The sequence below is a fragment of the Porites lutea genome, chromosome 9, assembly GCF_958299795.1.
Source record: "Porites lutea chromosome 9, jaPorLute2.1, whole genome shotgun sequence".
Classification (NCBI taxonomy): Eukaryota; Metazoa; Cnidaria; class Anthozoa; order Scleractinia; family Poritidae; genus Porites; species Porites lutea.
The window spans coordinates 23,143,695-23,161,448 of record NC_133209.1 but is presented as its reverse complement, the minus strand read 5'-3'; the positions used below and the strand labels follow the sequence as shown (position 1 = coordinate 23,161,448).

The 17,754-nt window shown below is 42.3% G+C and overlaps 2 protein-coding genes across 2 annotated transcripts in view; both read left to right on the top strand.

Annotated features, from left to right (window-relative positions):
* The window catches only part of LOC140947360 (cytoplasmic FMR1-interacting protein 2-like), a 33,783-nt gene extending 21,359 nt beyond the window's left edge, over positions 1-12,424 (top strand). The window contains exons 18-27 of the mRNA XM_073396434.1: positions 3,468-3,667; positions 4,222-4,309; positions 4,768-4,911; positions 5,869-5,959; positions 6,637-6,767; positions 7,292-7,364; positions 8,282-8,376; positions 9,159-9,397; positions 10,329-10,476; positions 11,123-12,424. Of these exons, the coding sequence (XP_073252535.1) occupies positions 3,468-3,667; positions 4,222-4,309; positions 4,768-4,911; positions 5,869-5,959; positions 6,637-6,767; positions 7,292-7,364; positions 8,282-8,376; positions 9,159-9,397; positions 10,329-10,476; positions 11,123-11,281 (1,368 nt within the window). The 3' untranslated portion in view covers positions 11,282-12,424. The remainder of the gene's footprint in view (positions 1-3,467; positions 3,668-4,221; positions 4,310-4,767; positions 4,912-5,868; positions 5,960-6,636; positions 6,768-7,291; positions 7,365-8,281; positions 8,377-9,158; positions 9,398-10,328; positions 10,477-11,122) is intronic.
* Positions 12,425-12,792: 368 nt separating this feature from the next.
* LOC140947751 (BTB/POZ domain-containing protein 2-like) lies at positions 12,793-14,422 on the top strand. The gene has a single exon (XM_073396932.1). The coding sequence runs from the start codon at positions 12,834-12,836 to the stop codon at positions 14,166-14,168; it is 1,335 nt and encodes a 444-aa protein (XP_073253033.1). The 5' UTR covers positions 12,793-12,833; the 3' UTR covers positions 14,169-14,422.
* Positions 14,423-17,754: the final 3,332 nt, after the last annotated feature.

The window sequence follows — 17,754 nt, the reverse complement described above, 5'->3', positions numbered from 1 at the left end:
CCCTACTTACCTCTTGTTACCCCTTGTTACCCGTTGTTACCCTTGTTACCCCTTGTTACCCTTGCTACCCTTTGTTACCCTTGTTACCCCTTGTTACCCCTTGTTACCCTTGTTACACCTTCTTACCCTTTGTTACACCTTGTTACCCCTTGTTACCCTTGTTACCCCTTGTTACCCCTTGTTACCCTTGTTACCCCTTGTTACCCCTTGCTACTCCTTGTTACCCTTTTTACCCCTTGTTACCCCTTGTTACCTTTTGTTACCCCTTGTTCCCTTGTTACCCCTTGTTACCCCTTGTTACCCTTGCTACCCTTTGTTACCATTGTTACCCCAGGTTACCCCTTGTTATCCTTTTTACCCTTTTCTACCCCTTGTTACCCTTGTTACTTTTGTGACCCCTTGTTGCCCTTTGTTACCCTTGTTACCCCTTGTTACCTGTTGTTACCCTTGTTACCTCTTGTTACCCTTGTTACGCCTTGTTACTCCGTGTTACCCTTTGTTACCCTTGTTACCCCTTTTTACCCTTTTTACCCCATTTTCTCTTGGTTACACCTTTTTACCCGTTGGTCCCCTTTTCTCCCGTTGTTACTTTTGTTACCCCTTGTTACCCTTTGTTACCCCTTTTTACGCCTTGTTAGTCTTGTTACCCTTGTTACCTTTTCTTACCTTTTCTTACCCCTTTTTACCCCTTGTTACACCTTGTTACCCCTTGTTACCCTTGTTACCCCTTGTTACCCTTTGTTACCCTTTGTTACCCCTTGTTACCCTCTGTTACCCTTGTTACCCCTTGTTACCCTTTGTTACCCTTTGTTACCCTTGTTACCCCTTGTTACCCTAGTTACCTCTTGTTACCCCTTGTTACCCCTTGTTACCCTTGTTACCCCTTGTTACCCCTTGTTACCCTTGCTACCCTTTGTTACCATTGTTACCCCTTGTTACCCTTGTTACCCCTTGTTACCCCTTCTTACTCTTGTTACCTCTTGTTACCCGCTGTTACCCTTGTTACCCTTTGATACCCTTGTTATCCCTTGTTGCCCCTTGTTACCCTTGTTACCCCTTGTTACCTTTGTTACCCCTTGTTACCCCATGTTACCGCTTGTTACTCCTTGGTACCCTTGTTACCCCATTTTACCATTTGTTACCCCTTCTTACCCTTGTTTCCTCTTCTTACCCCTTGTTACCCTTGTTATCCCTTATTACCCCTTGTTACCCTTGTTACCCTTGTTTCCCCTTGTTACCCCTTGTTACCCTTGTTACCCCTTGTTACCCTTGTTATCCTTGTTACCGTTTTCTACCGCTTGTTACCCTTTGTTACTTTTGTTACCCCTTGTTGCCCTTTGTTACCCTTGTTATCCCTTGTTACCTCTTGTTACCCTTGTTATGCCTTGTTACCCCGTGTTACCCTTTGTTTCCCCGTGTTACCCCTTGTTACCCTGGTTACCTCTTGTTACCCATGTTACCCTTTGTTACCCTTGTTACCCTTGTTACCCTTGTTACGCCTTGTTACCCCTTGTTCCCCTTGTTACCTCTTGTTGCCTTTGTTACCCTTTGTTACCCGTTGTTACCCTTGTCACCCTTTGATACCCTTGTTATCTCTTGTTACCCCTTGTTACCCCTGTTACCCCTTGTTACCCCTTGCTACTCCTTGTTACCCTTTTTACCCCTTGTTACCCCTTGTTACTTTTTGTTACCCCTTGTTCCCTTGTTACCCGTTCTTACCCCTTGTTACCCTTGCTACCCTTTGTTACCATTGTTACCCCATGTTACCCTTTGTTACCCTTGTTACCCCTTATTACCTTTGTTTTTTCTTGTTACCCCTTGTTACCCTTTTTACCCTCTGTTACCCCTTGTTACCCTTGTTACCCCTTGTTCCCTTGTTACCCCTTGTTACCCTTGTTTCCCCTTGTTACCCCTTGTAACCTTTTGTCACCCTTGTTACCCTTGTTACTCCTTGTTACCCCTTTGTTGCGTTTGTTACCCCTTGTTTCCCTTCTTACCCTTTTTTACCCTTCTTACCCGTTCTTACCCTTTGTTACCCTTCTTACCCTTTGTTACCCTTGTTACCCCTTGTTACCCTTGTTACCCTTTGTTGCCCTTGTTACCCCTTGTTATCCTTTTTACCCTTTTCTACCCCTTGTTACCCTTTGTTACTTTTGTGACCCCTTGTTGCCCTTTGTTACCCTTGTTACCCCTTGTTACCTCTTGTTGCCCTTTTTACCTCTTGTTACCCTTGTTACGCCGTTTTACCCCGTGTTATCCTTTGTTACCCTTGTTACCCCTTGTTACCCTTGTTACCCCATTTTCCCTTGGTTACACCTTTTTACCCGTTGGTCCCCTTTTCTCCCGTTGTTACTTTTGTTACCCCTTTTTACCCTTTGTTACCCCTTTTTTCGCCTTGTTAATCTTGTGACCCTTGTTACCCCTTGTTACCTTTTGTTACCTTTTCTTACCCCTTGTTACCCCCTTTTACCTCTTGTTACCCTTGTTGCCTTTTGTTTCCCCTTGTTACCCGTTGTTACCCTTGCTACCCCCTGTTACCGCTTGTTACCCTTGTTACCCCTTGTTACCTCTTGTTACCCCTTGCTACCCCTTGTTACCCTTGTAACCCCTTGTTACCCTTGTTATCCTTGTTACGCTGTAACCACTTATGTCCCATGTTGCAATTTGGATCCAAGCATGTCTGCATTGAAGATGTGCATATTTTCAAACATTGTCATGAAATGACACGATTTTTTTTGTGGTTTGGGACATACTGTATAAGCTGTGTGGTTCAGCAAACAAGTGGAGTAAAGGATTTATCTTCTCTGGTAACATATGATGACAGTTGTTTAGCTGCAACAAGGGATGTTCAAAGTATCATACCGGTAGTACGACCACGCCCAAATGTACGCTCCCACAGCGTCTTGTCTTACTTACCTTTCTTGGACTTGAACTTCAGAAGTATTTGTAGTGTCTTACTTCAAGTCAGCAGTCATGATATAGTACATTACAATATTTTAAATTTTCAAGAGTGGCTGACTTGCTGGCTAGCTGTCAGCTGACTTACCTGACTGAGCAACGGGCAAGCTTTCTGCCTGAATAATTGGCTCTTTGACTAACTGAGTGATGGACATGCATGCCTTTTGTACGTGGATGGGATTACTTGCTTCCCTTACTTTATTAATCAATGGATGAATGGAAGACAAGGATGTAGGGAGCTCTAAAGCTGTAACCTTAAGTAGAAAAATGAGGTTCCTATCTTTACGTCTAGTGCAAAACCTAAGATTTCATTCTCCATCTCCTTCTATTACGCGCCATATAATTATGTAGTTGTAACTTGTAACTATGTAATTTAATGTATTTGGCACCATATATCTTGTTCTAACTTCCCACCTCGTTTAGCTATTGCTCTACTTGTAGGTAGATATTTCTCTCCCTTCTAAAATCATGTTGTAATAAAGTTTGTTCTTTGTTTGTTGCTGCATCAGGATTTGGAGAATTTACTTGAAGTGAACCGCATGACTCATCAGCTGTTGTCCAAGTGCGTGAAGCTGATTCCATTTAAGAATATGCTGGGCGAGGCCAATCACTCAGTATCAGCGCCTTATGGCAGGATCACTCTTCACGTGTTCTGGGAACTTAACTTTGATTTTCTTCCCAACTATTGCTACAACTCATCTACAAACAGGTCGGTGATGAATTTGTTTTACCCCGCTGGTATGTCACGTGGTACAAAGACGTCTTGGTAAGGAACATAAAACGCACTGGGAAAAGACAGAGAAAGAGCATTTTCCTTTGTTTGCCTTGTCCTGGTAAGGTTCTTGCTGTCCAGCAAGGCATTTCTGTACCACGTGACTGGTGTAAAAAGGCCCATTCACCAATCAGGCCTTCCCCCATAAACAGGTCAAGGGTTTATTTGTGTGGATTCTCCATATCTCCGGGAGAAATTAAAAACTGCAAACAGATTTGCAAATAATAACAAGAAAGAAAAACTTGAAGGACCAGTAGAGATACAACCTGAAAAACCGTGCGCATTTTGATATGGAATTACACCTCACTGAATTAAGAAAAGTTAATCCAAAGAAACTCCTCTCCCCTAACCCCTTGGGAGGGCCTGAGAATCAGCGTGTTTTACCACTGACAGTTTCTAGAATTCTTCAGTTTTAGTTTCGCGCCAATTTGGGTTGATTTTTTGGACACCGCATTGAACGCCGTGTTTACTTTCCCTTTTGTTTCTTGCAGATTCGTTCCCACGTCTCTCCCTTTAGTTGACAAAGTTTCCAGAGAACAACCTCCAAAGCAAGCTCATCATTTTTTCTTTGGTACAAAGGTAAACACGATGTTTTTCCACTGAATAATTTAGAGACAGACACAAGAAAGCTCAGAAAAACTCTGAGCTCCAGGTGAGAATCAAACTCACGACCTTCCTAGTCCGAGATCTAATCACTGAGCTACTGGAGCCTCTATGGCAAGAACGGTCGAAATTTTTAATAATCAGTGGCGGATCCGGGGGAAGGCCCCGGGGGGGCCGCCCCCCCCCCCTTATTTTTAGACTAAACTAACGCCCAAAGGGCGGAAAAAATTGGGGGGGAGACCGGCCACACTTATCGCTGGCCGCCCCTCCCCCTACCCTCTTATCTCAAGGTCTGGACCGGCACTGATAATAATCACACCAGTCATGGAGGACTGTATGAGGGACTTGCTCGAAGATGCTTTACATTTGGCTGCGTGAACTTTGCTGTTTACTGGCATCATTCAGAGTTCATTGATGTCTTTTATCTAATCCAGCTTCAGAACTCACTCTTCAACGCCATTGGTTCACTGTACAGTAATTTTGTTGGTGACATCCATTTTGCTTGCATGGCTCGTCTGCTGGGTTACCAGGGAATAGCTGTGGTTATCGAGGAGCTACTCAAGATCATCAGAAGTGTGGTATGTAGTGAAAACGTTGTACTTCCTGGTACTTGGCTGAAAAGCACTAAGTGACAGGTTGCCCCAAGGTAAACAAAACTCACTTTTTCCTGTTTAGACGATGAACAAGTGCTTTGCTATTTCTACAACAGCGACTCCGAAAAAAAATACTTTGCGCGATCGACCGTCGCATAGATTTCCCGCGGCTGCAAGGTAGATGGCCTGATCACGTGCGAGTCTGACTCCCTGGATGTGGTTTGTGAGTCTTTTGTGGGGAGTAAAAGAGTTTTAGCATGTGCCAAGTTCTTGTCCCTGTAGGAAACGTGCTTTTGGTGTTGGAACATACAACAGCAAGATTATGTTACATTAAAGTTTATCTACCTTTGCCAAAATGTGAAGTGAAAGCTGTTTTTGTTTCAACGATTTTAAGACTGAAAGCGTTTGGATACTTCTTGGTTTTACCGAACTCTAAGTATTGTTGGTAGTAGTGTAGTTATGTGGTAGCGTGGGTGTTGTTCTTTGTGTTATGTATCTTAGAGTGGTTTTCGTTTGAATGTCGTAAAACCAAAACCAAAGTAATTACTCTGGCCAATCACATAGGACACAGACAATACATTGAACCAATCAAAACTCGAAGTAATTACATGTGGCTGACGCAAAGCGCGGGAAAATGCATGCGAGCGCGTCACAATTGGCTTTGGTTTTACTTCTGATTGGATGAAAAGGTGGGGCGAATCTTTTAAGCTAATCGCATCGTGTAGAAAGTGCAAAACCAATTACTTTTCGACACTCAAATGAAAACCGCTCTAAGTGTTACGTCATTTGTTGATCATTTCACGCAACATGTAAGGAACTGAATAGTGCAACGATTTGTGGGAGGAAGGGCTGGGGGATAGGGAGTTTCGTAGCATCATAATCTGTAGTGATAAGGTTTGTGTTTCATAATGTAACTTAAGCTAACTTTCTCTCTGTTCACAGCTCCATGGCCAGTTACAGCAATACATAGCCCAGCTCATCGAAGGAATGCCTAAGAAATGCGGTCTTCCTCGCTTCGAGTACGGCTCCACAGGTACGTATATAAAGTTGTTGAGAATTTCTTGGGAATATTCTTTATCCTACGGAACGTCTCATATGATGAAATTGATAAATAGTTTGTTCGTAGTGGAATTGCACTTAACTTTAAGAGCTATTGAGATAATTGGAAACAACTTATCCAAATGGAGGTAGAAAACCCGAATGGCAGGAGACAAAATGCCCATATTGAAAAACAAATTTCTCCTCCACGTTTTACGAATACAGCCGTCTCTCCTTGCTGCTAGGAGGAGAAGTGAGGAGAAACAATGACGTCACGGCAACCATATTGGTGTTCCAAAGCAATGAAACGGCGGCCATATTGGTGTTCCAAACAAATTCTGTGGGAGTTAGACTCTTCTTAAGTAAAAAATTTATTTTGTTCCCATAAATTTGCATAGATGCTGGCCACGTGAATGAATGCGCTCTATAAAGCCCACGCTCAGAGAGTCTAACTACGTGTTACCGTTTGATATTACGCAAATTCTTTTACAGTACGTAATCTCACCTCGACAAATGAGCCAGCTTTTTTTCTTTTTATGTAGTTCGCCGCTAGAGTGCGATCATGTGTACATGTTTTCCAGGTAGTGGGCTGTTATTTAGCTTTATTTCTCCTACAAACTGATATTCCATAGATGGAGTTTAGTGAAACAGTTTTTCTACCCTTTTTTTCAGGTGTCCTTGAATATTATCACGCTAGTCTTGAGCCGATAATGCAGTATCCATACCTCAGAACTGACGTATTTCAGGGATTCAGAGAAATCGGCAATGCCATCCTGTTCTGCTTACAACTGGAGAGTTTCTTGGTAAGAAACATTACATTTAGACTGCGAGTAGTCCCTCATTTCGCCGCGTGCAAGATGAGGTGAGAAGCGGGGGATTTTTTCTCATCTCTCCGTTCATCACCTTCCTCGCGGGTGGCAATTTTCACGTGCGCTCGCGTATCTCGCTCGCGTATCTCGCTCGCGTATCTCGCTCGCTCTACTGTCCCATAGGAAAGTAAGGAACCACTCGTCGCCTACATTACATTCATGACGTGGATGTCAACATACAATAGCCCTAGCCCCAGCGGTCACAGGAGAAACTGTGCACCTATCCCTCCCCTAAGCTAACATTTTGCCCTAAGTGAGAAGTGTTATTCTTAGCTTAGGGGAGGGGTAGCTGGGTAATTTCCCAGAAACCTTAATTGATCCCAATATCGCTTTCCTTAGGCTGATCCACAGCCCTAACCTAAGGTTACATAGAACGGACTTTTTCGAACATCTTGTGACGACTGCTCAGAGAACGCTGTGAATGTTTCTGTAACGTTTCTTTTTTTCTCTCATTTTAGTCTCAGGAGGAGATCATGGATCTACTTCATGCTGCACCCTTCCAAGGAATTATCCCCAGACCGTATCTTAAAGGTACTGCTAATAAATTATTGGACATCTCACCAAAGGCACCTAACATGAAACAACATGGCGGTCGAGTCTCATTCCGTAAATTGCCGCTTATAAGAAGCCCTGGGTTATACATCTTCGTAAGGGGCGTTAGGAAGGCTTATGAACAGAGAGGCTTATATCCTAGGGGACTTATATTCGGAATGGTAAAAGTACTTAGAAAGAGGTTATAGCAGTGCTGATCAAGATACGTTCTACATTTACTGGTTTTTAATAAAGCTTCAAAACGTCATAATAAATCGAATTCATTTCAATACAAGCTAGAGCAGACTTTTATCAAGAGGTGGGGGAGGGGGGGCTTATAATCGGATGTATTTTTTTGTTTACAGGTGGATGGGCCTATAACTGGGGGAGGGTTGGGGCTAATAAGCGGGAGTTTAAGGACGGTATGCGCTAGCTTGCGTAGAAAGTGTTTCTGTTTGGTTTCGGAGCAAAGAAAGACCAAGGAACGTGATTCTCGGTTTTGGCCACGCGAGAAATGAAACGAGAGCCAAAGCGCCATTTTTCGCGCGGTCTTTGACTCTCGTTCCTCGTTCTTTACTCCTAAACCGCACGGAAACGCTTGCTACGTAGGCTAGGTATGCGCAAAAGATGTTTAACGCTTTTCACCGGATAAATTACCCCATTCTGATTCACGTCCTCGAAATTCCCAAAAAATAAGCCCGGGCCCGGTGTATTTTTCAAACGATTTTGTTACTGTTTTATCTTTAGTCCTTTAAGCACTACTATCAACACGCAAGTTCTCTTGCTATTCAGTAAAAATAATTTAGTTACGAAACCGGGCATTTTACTGTATCTTGGTTGATGATTATCTTGAATTTGAACTATATCTAAGGTTGTCGTCGGTAAAAGCAACTATTTGCAACCATTTATTTTTGTAGAGGGGGAAAAACTGGATGGCAAAATGAAGAAACTGGAGACGCAGTACAACTCTTTGCAAGTTATGTCCATCATCACCAAGCTTGGAACTAAAGAGGTTTTAAATTATATGTCATGCTTGTTAAAAATAGCTTTAACTTGTCTTCACATCAATAATTAAATTCCGAAAATAATGGTCCAGTCAGTTTTGTTAACACTACATTTTGGCATTGAACTTGTTTTCTGTCCGCTGTAGGTTACTACGCATGGCAAGGATGGATATGGATGAAAACTTTAAAAAAATTGGGCCAACCTTTTCAAGTTTTAATGCTATGTCTGCAAAAAAGACCTAAAACATAATTATAATCATTGGTAGTGTTTCCTGGTGAAATTTGCTTGATGTCCTCCAACACAGAAGCATTATTTGTGTACAGGAAAGGCTGCACTACTAAAGGATGACTTCTTAATTATGCTTTTCTGGGAAACTTCCCACCTACCCCTCCCCTAAGCCAACATTAGGGAGCTTAAGCAACGGTGTTTTTGAGCGACGGACGTCAACCGGAAGTGGACTTTTTGCGTCATTGAGCAGTGGTTTGGTTCAAACTCTCGTGTAAATCGTCTTAATAAGAGAAAAGAAACTTAGCAATACAAATTTGTTAGCGCCAAAGCAGATAAAAAGGGAGAAGGCCTCACTTCCGGTTGACGTGCGTTGCTCAAAAACGTCTTTGCTTAAGCTCCCTATTAACACTTACTTCCCACCTAGGGCAACATGTTGGATTAGGGGAGGGGTAGGTGGGCAGTTTCCCAGAAACGAATAATGATCCCAGAATTGACCCTATTAAGGCAATATTGTCGTGGCATAGCCTCTTTAACTAATACGAAATCTGTTCCCTTTTGCAGCAAATAAACAACGGCCAAGAAGGCGATTTGTTGACGAAAGAGCGACTCTGCTGTGGGCTGTCCATTTTTGAAGTGGTTCTCAAGAGGATTAAATCATTCTTAGTTCATGAAATTTGGAAAGAGACACCACCCGCTAACGGTGTGATGAATGTTGATGAGTGCAGAGAGTTCCACCGCCTTTGGAGCGCGATTCAGTTCAATTACTGTCAGCCTTTGAGACAAAACGAACTCACTGTCGAGTAAGTAGCAACAGTTTCTTCCTTAATAGGGGAAATGATGGCGTGGGTGAAGTCCTCCCCTTTTTTCGCCTCCTATCCCTTCCGCGTGTAGTCTGCTTGCAGTCCGCCCTTTCTCTCAAAATCTGTCTAGTTCTTACGCCCTCGTTTATCGCGGGTCACAGCTTCGCTGCTCGCCGCTCGCGTGCTTGGGTTTCGTGTGCAGTAACTTTACAAACAAAAATAAGAGACTGCTCGCAGTCTATCCCGCGTGATGCTAGGGTGTATAAGTGGGCATTGCATCTTTGTGCGTCAGGCGCTGGAAATATTCTGAATGTTGACTTATCCTATTTTGAAAATAAGAACCTGTTTCAGATTTTAGGCTAAACAGGTTCTTATATAGAGGGGGCTTAACAGGCAAATTTTAGCCTAACAGGTTCTTAAAATCCAGGTTCTTAGGGCCTGTTTACATGGAGGTGGGGGACCCCAAGTACTGTAGGTTAGGGAACCCACTTAGGCGGGGTAACCAGCCTGTCCATGTAATCTCTCATTTTAATTTGATCCCGTTTAGACGATAGGTGGGGTAACCCGCCGCGGGTTACCTCCCTTACCTGGGGTCCTCCACCTCCATGTAAACAGGCTCTTAGTCAGGGGGTTTTGCTCTGCCCCAAAACAAGTGCAAAACTGTTGCTGAAGAGGTTTCAGGTGAATGTTTGATCGCACTATGGTGTGACTTCCCACACGCGGGTGGCCAATCAAATGAAACTTCTTTTACAGTATTTTCAAGTGGTACTATTTTATTTACTTTGTACTTTTAACTTTCTAGTCTGTGGATGGACCATTCAAATGCATTGTACCATTAATTTATTTCCATTCGTGAGAGATCTTTTCTTTTCTTTGGCCAGTTTTGGTCAGAAAATTGATATTTATTTGATTTGTTTTATCTTGCCCACAGGCAGTGTTTCGGCGAAGGACTCAACTGGGCCGGTTGTACACTCATCGCTTTACTAGGACAGGAGAATCGCTTCGAAGCGTTAGACTTTTGCTATCATATCGTCAAAGTTTATGCAGTGGACGCAAGGGATGAAGTCATTGGTGGAGTGGTCAGTACATATACTTATAACAATTCTAAAAAAAAAATTATTTAGCCTAAACCAACAGGAACGAACACACAACAAGACTGATAAAGAGGTTGTTGATTCCTCACACGATGCTGAACTTTTTGTACAGTGGGAAAGAGGGCGGTGCGGAGTTACAAGATGTCAAAATTTTAAACTAGCTACCCCCCCCCCCCCCCCGCCCCCCTCATTAAAATTCTTAGTAAGTAAACATCATCGTTCGAGGAATGACATCTACCATTCTGAAGAATCGTATTTTAAAAATTCATTACCAGTAGGGAAAATTTACTACCCTAATGATTTGGTCACGCCACCTCCCTAACATAAAATACCTTTGTCAGGACACTGCGCTTCTTTCTTTGGAAGTTTGACAGTCTAATGAAGCTGCGAGCACCCAAAGGCGGCAGAGCGTTTTGAAACGTTAGAGGGGGCCTATCTTTTACTCTGCCATGTGCATACTCCTACTGAAATTTTTGTTTGGGGGGACTAGTCCCCCCCACCCTGCTCCCCTCTGGCACTTTGGGACTCCGTCAATATGGAGAGCTTGCACGCAGGCAGGCAGAAAACAAACAGCAACACCTGAAAGGTTTTCAAGAATGTTAGTTTTCTAATCCATTTGTTTCCTTTGCAGGATCTTAAGCGCCTAGTAAGCAGAGCACGTCACTTCAGGGTACTGAATGACCAAATATTCGCAGTGTTGAACAAGCATCTGAAGACTTCTGAAGGACCAGTTGAACATGTTCGCTGCTTCCAGCCGCCTATTCACCAGGCGTTTGTTTCTCCCATCTAATACAATGTGGAGAACTCCAACAGCCTTTAGCAACGGTTCAACTGAAGCAGATAGACTGTAGAACCAAATGCAAAGAAATTATTGGGTTATATATTTTAGGGGGGCGTATGCAGTCATTCTTGCTGCAGATTCGGTTCGTTTCAGACCATTGTCCGTGTTTGACCATTCTGACTCTGTTTTATGAAGCAAAGATATCACAAGAAACATTTTGAAGCTGATTGCTCTTACGACTTAACGGGTTAAAGAAGGGTTCAATATTGGCCGCCCGCAAAGATGATGAAGAAGCTCGTAAATGTTGGCACTCATGCGGTAATTTTGTCGGAAAGTGATCTTTATATTGGGCCATTGCATTTTTTTAGGGGTAGAGTAAAATAATATGAAATTCTTTGGGGGTGAAGCTTTAATTTGCAGTGAATTCTTCAGGGGTAAACCCATATTTTATGGAAGTCTTTAGGGGTAAGACGAAAACTTAAGTCCTCAACCGGGTGGGTACGCAATAGCCCATTACAAGAATGTCAGAGCACTCTTAACCGTTCTCGTGCTCTTACTTGTCATTGTAAACTGTAAGGATGATTCGGGAAGCGAGGTTTAAGTTATATAACTTGCATTAGAACTTGTATCTTTCGTAAAGTACGTCCTCCTCAGGACCACGCTTTTGAATAAGTTGCGTAGTCCTCTTAAAGGTCTTAACCTCCAGACTCTTTGACGCGTTGTTTAATGTGTTCTTGCTTTTAAGCTGATTCAAAGGATTGGCGGGAACACGTTACCATACTGCTTCCGGCCTTAAATCCCAAGTTTCATTATTGTTATTATTTGTAGGCGTAGTATCCTTTAAGGGTGCTTCGTTTTTCGGCATCCTCTGAGGCTTCATCTAAAAATGTAGTCTGTGAACTAACAGGATTAGCCTCACTTGGGTTAACCTGAGATCAGGCCCAATTTTAGCGGTTCTCATACATTAAGGCTAACGCTAAAATCTGTTTTCGTTTCGCCTTGCCCGCCGGAATGTTAGTACAAAGCGAAACGAAAATTGAGTCTGATCTCAGGTTACACTTGGGTTAGTGTAGAAAGGTATATTCTATTGTAAATATAATTAAATATATTTTGTATTGTTTTCACCTTTTGTAATAAAAAGCAACGTCTACATTACTGTCTGTTTATTTATTGTCATCATGAAAATACATGGATCAGGAGCCATAAGAGATGCATTGATCAGGTCCATCAGTTATAACGGCGAAGACAAGCTTTTGGGTTTGAGTTTGTAAATGAAAGTATGATAATTTTCTTGTACATTTTCGTAGTATTGATAATGTCTGTGCTAACTAGTATCCTTTGCACCCTTTTTTTCGCAAATATGTGCTCCGTGACCTCTTGAAAGCCATGGCGTGATTGTGTGACAGATCGCGTGACTATTTATACCTTTTTGGCGAGTGGGGACTGTGCTCGAAATTCACATTACATGTAAAACGATTTGACTTGTTGGTCAGCTGGTCAGGCGTGATTGCCAAAAATCGAGACAGTGTGTGGCAGTTAACATCAGTCTCAGTGAACGAATATGTCCATCGAAACAAACTGGCAAACAGCAAGACCCAGTGTTAGGGAAAGAGTCAAGTTTCTGTTCAACAACGATCGCTTGAGCGATGTCAAGTTTGTCGTTCGAAACGGTGACGGCAAAAGCGAAAGTACGCAAGTAATTCCAGCTCACAGATTCATACTGGCGATGGGCAGTCCTGTGTTTGAAGCCATGTTTTACGGTGAACTGGCGGAGAATAGAGACACTATTGAACTGCCTGACTGTGATTACGACAGTCTGTTGGGGTTGTTTCGATACATGTACAGCGATGGAGTGAATTTAAGCGGAAGTAATGTGATAGGAGTGTTATACTTGGCAAAGAAATACATAGTGCCTTCACTGGCTGATAAATGCACAGAATATCTGAAAGAAAAGATAGATCCGTCGAATGTTTTCGATATCCTGTCATTTGCACAGAAATATGAAGAGAAAGCCCTGGAGGATCGTTGCTGGAAAGTGATTGAGAGTCAGACGGAAGCGGCTGTAATATCGGAAGGATTTGAGAAAATTGAAAAGTCGTTACTTAAGCAAGTAGTCGTAAGAGAGATTCTGGCGATCGAAGAAGTCTCCTTGTTTCAAGCTGTGGATCGATGGGCAACCAAACAATGCGAAAAGCAAGGTTTGGCAGCAGATGGTCCAATGAAAAGACGAGTTCTCGGCGAAGAAATGGTAGAGGCGATACGCTTCCCGGTTATGAAGGGAGAGGAGTTTGCTGCTATCGTCGTTGATACAAACATTCTAACTTCAAGTGAAATAATCAGCTTGTTTAAGTGTTTTACTCTACATACCACTGGTGGGTTTGTTGGGTTTTCTAACACTCCAAGGCGGCGATTACGTTCTGTAGATTTCATGCACTGCTGCAGATTTCCCACATATACTGTCCACAGGTGGTTATCCAATGAAGAAAGGAGACATCGTATTAGTTTTTCTGTAGACAAGAACATTACTTTACATGGAATCTGCTTATTTGGCAGTGAAAATGACAGCGACACAATAACCTTGCAAGTTACGGATCCTGTTAGTAATACATTGTTGATATCCAAATCAGGAACATATTTTTCAAAACTATTGCATTGTAAACATTTTAGTTACCACGGATTTGAAGTTATGTTCGACTCTGCAGCTTTGTTAAAGAAGAACACTACGTATCAGATCGATGCGTCAATATTCAGTCGAAGTTCTGGATTTGGAAAGAGCGGGCTGCGTACTGTGAATGAGTCCAGTGTTAAGTTTACATTTTCTTCTGTAGCTTCTAATTTTCGCAACTTTACAAGCGTTGATGGAGGTCAGTTTCCAGACATTATGTTTTCTATTTAGTTTTTTAGTACCTCGCACCAATCGCAGGGATTGACTAAACCTGACTACAGTGGGACAATCAAATAAATTAGAAAAATAAGTCAGGTTAAGACTTGCAGTGGTTAGGGAGCAATCGTTTATTATGTCCCAGTGGGGGGTGGGGGCTTTTAGGAAAATGTGATGTAACAAACCTTTCCCCGCCCCCTAAAAAATAATAATAATTTTACATGAGAATTGTTCCCCACTTGGCAAAATAAAGAAACAATTAAGATGCATCTCTTAGACCAAGTTTATAGATAATATGTTTTACTCTCTTTCCTTCCTTGGATATTGACTTCATATAGGATTTATGCTATACCAGTAGAAGTAGTGGGTATTTCTTGGTGTTGTGAGAAACCTTTGTAGTTGGTTAGCTTTTGTGAAAAGATGTGGGTATTAGAAATATCCCACTAGTGGTCTATTTGCATTGGTTCTCATTTTGTTGCTTTGGTTAGCATCTTTTCTAGTGTCCTTATTTATTTCACTTGGCCATCTTTGTAGTTCAATATCCTGAAGTCGTTGCCTGATAATGTTTATGATTCCTATGTCCGCATAGTGTGCTTTCATCCAGAATTCTCCTAACCCTATCTGTTCCAATAAGCTTTTGAGTTTTTTGCTCCAGAAAGCTTTATTTTCATTCCTGTTCATGTAGTGTGTATGCTATTTGGGATAATTTGTCTTCATTTTTGATTAAGGTTAATCAGAACCTAAAGTTCCTACATTGGGCTTCAATAAGAGTACTAAAGTGTGAGGTCATAAAAATGAAATTTCTGAAATCATGGGATTTGTCAGGATACTCTGAAAGAACAATGTCCAAGAGGCCTACTTGCCAAAAATGAGCATCTCGGGGGAAATTGTCTCTGAGATCGTAGCCCATAACCGTAACCCTTCTAAATTTTTTTGGGTCGACCCATAAAAATTAGAAGGGTTTGTATGGACTTTTCTGAGTATAAACGGCTAACACCTTTATATAGAGGGACGAACCGTTTACATAAAAACCCATGAAACCGCCATAAATCGGCCAGTGGACCACACAGGAGAGACGTAACACACATTTTAAGTAGGGTAAGCTGTTTTTTATTAAAATCCTTTCATTTTCGTAGGTTACAGAAACGGTAGGTTTTTTTGCGATACAAATCCTCCGAATGTTACACAACAATGCCGATGTTCATATTTCGAACTTGGGTCACCTGTGATGGAAGGCTGAGAAATATGTATCAAGTTTACAAAACCTCCATGACATTACTGTAAGCACTAGAATTACTTGTCGGTTTACAATTTATCAATTATCCAGGTTTTAGCTTTTTTTCAAGAAATATCCCATGGAGAATGTTGAAAATACCATTTCCGAGCCTACAGACTTCAAAATTTTTTTAAGCCCCTGCCCCCTACCCTAGTTGAAAATACGCTCCGCCGTCCATGTAGGATGACGTATAACAGAAAATCCCGAAGGGACCGCTTAGGGAGATTTTCTGATTTTCTGATTTTCTGATTTTCTAAAAATTCACTGTACAGTCATACAGTGTACTTCGATACTGTTTTGCGTAGGTGTTATCAGCGACATTCTATGGAGCGGCTGTTTTGAAAGTTCTGGACCAAAAGACACTGGTAATTAAAAAGCGCCGATAAAGTTATAAGGGACTAAGGGATGAAGGGATGAAGTTGCAACGGATCTCTCGCGACAAATGGGTCTGTTCTGTTCTGACTATCCTTAAAACCGAGGGAGTTAATCGATTTTTGAAAACTGTTAAGTTCATTTGCTGAGACCCCTAGCGTATACGCTTAGGTATTTAAAACGTCGAATGCTGGGGTGACGCTTTTTGGAGAACCGATGTATTTCCTAATATGGAATCACTGATACGCTAGCCTGCCACTGGAAAGCGTTCTTTTAGGGCTTCTACCCTCGCCGCCCCCCCTGCCCCCCTGCCCCCACCCCTCTCCCCCACCCCAACGGGAAAAGGAACGCGTGACGAAGCCTCAAGAACATTTGGGTGGGAGGCCACTGATACGCGAGACTGTCGCGAAAGTGTAATGAACAGTTCACATGGAAAAATTCCACCATGATCAGAATCCAAAATGAACCGGATTGACTTATTCCGGACAAGACAAAGCCAACTACTTGCGGGTCTGGCTTAACTTGGTGTGCTCAAAAGAGTTTGCGTCAACATTACGCAACCTTAGCTTATTTTTTAACAAGAGCCCATTATGGCTCTTGTTTTTACCTGATAGTAGCGGAACTCCCGCGCGCGAAGCGCGCGCAGCGGAGCACCATGGGTAACAAAATTTGGTAAAGTATCCATCCGAGAAAATTTGGTTATGACGTAGCGTACGCCCGCCCGTCCTTACACACACTTCATGTAAGCCGATATCAAATGTCACAATAGATCTTGCACAACTTGACTACCTTTCAGTTTTGTAAGCAATCCGTATGAGTTCGATTAGATTGACAGCTGTCAAAATCAGACATCCGCTGACAATTATCACATGATTATCTCGCGGGCTCAGATGAAAGACCAGTCGTTTTGCCCCTACATATAAGCTGATATAATATGTCACACTTACCAATTCAACATAAAAACGAAACTACGCCGGGCGGGGCTGTCAGTCGGCTGAGAGTCGTTTAAAGTTATATTGGCAAGCCAAATTAAGGTCAATTAACAGCTGTCAAAATGGGACATGTGCAGACCACTATCAGAAAACTAATAACGTGGGCTCAGGTTCGCTCAGGTACACGATCTGGCATTTTCCACTACAAGCCGGACGGATATTACTCACACTCGTAGTCTGTTAATTCGAATATTCGCCATTCTAATGAAGGTTAATTTACAGCTGTCAAACTAGAGTATACGCTGACTATCATCACCTGACTGTATCGCGGGCTCATTTTTCTATCCATTGAGGTCACGTAGTTTTTAAAGTTTTCCGCTGATATTTTATTTGATCACGGGCTCAATTCGAAGCCTCATAGCTTAGCAAATCTATCCATCCTAGAAAATTCGGTAATCACGTGACCGTACACCAACCACTCGACCTTCCGTCCGTCCGCACCACAGGCATACCAATGTTTAATCTCACACTTTCTAGCTAGTATAGGAACCTGCAACCTGATATTGTACACTCATGTTTTGATTAATTGACAGCTGTCAAAATATTGTTTCTGCTGACCAGTATCGACTGACCGTATCGTGGGCTCAGGTATCGACCCACTGAGTTCGAGTGTTTTTGAAGTTATCTGTTGCTACTTTTCAAATGATCGCAGGCTCAAATTCAATTTTTTTTAAATGTATATAAAATAAGTCGTGTTCATGAGCCGCACTTTTAAAAAGTTGCTGCTTTTAAATGATCGCAGGCTCAAAATCAATTTTTTTAAAATGCATATGAAAGAAGTCGTGTTCATGAGCCGCACTTTTAAAATTTTGATTTCGAACTGACCTCGGACGCGAAAATTCAACCGGCTTTGACATGCAGGGAAGGCAATCGCTTTTGACTTTTCTCACTGTCACGCGTTGATCACGCTCTACATCCAATTTTTATGTTCTGATTGGTCAAAATTTGACAGGTGAGTTCA

Bases quoted from the DNA above. Each gene is read 5' to 3' on its own strand.
- LOC140947751 (XM_073396932.1), top strand. From the start codon at position 12,834: ATGTCCATCGAAACAAACTGGCAAACAGCAAGACCCAGTGTTAGGGAA.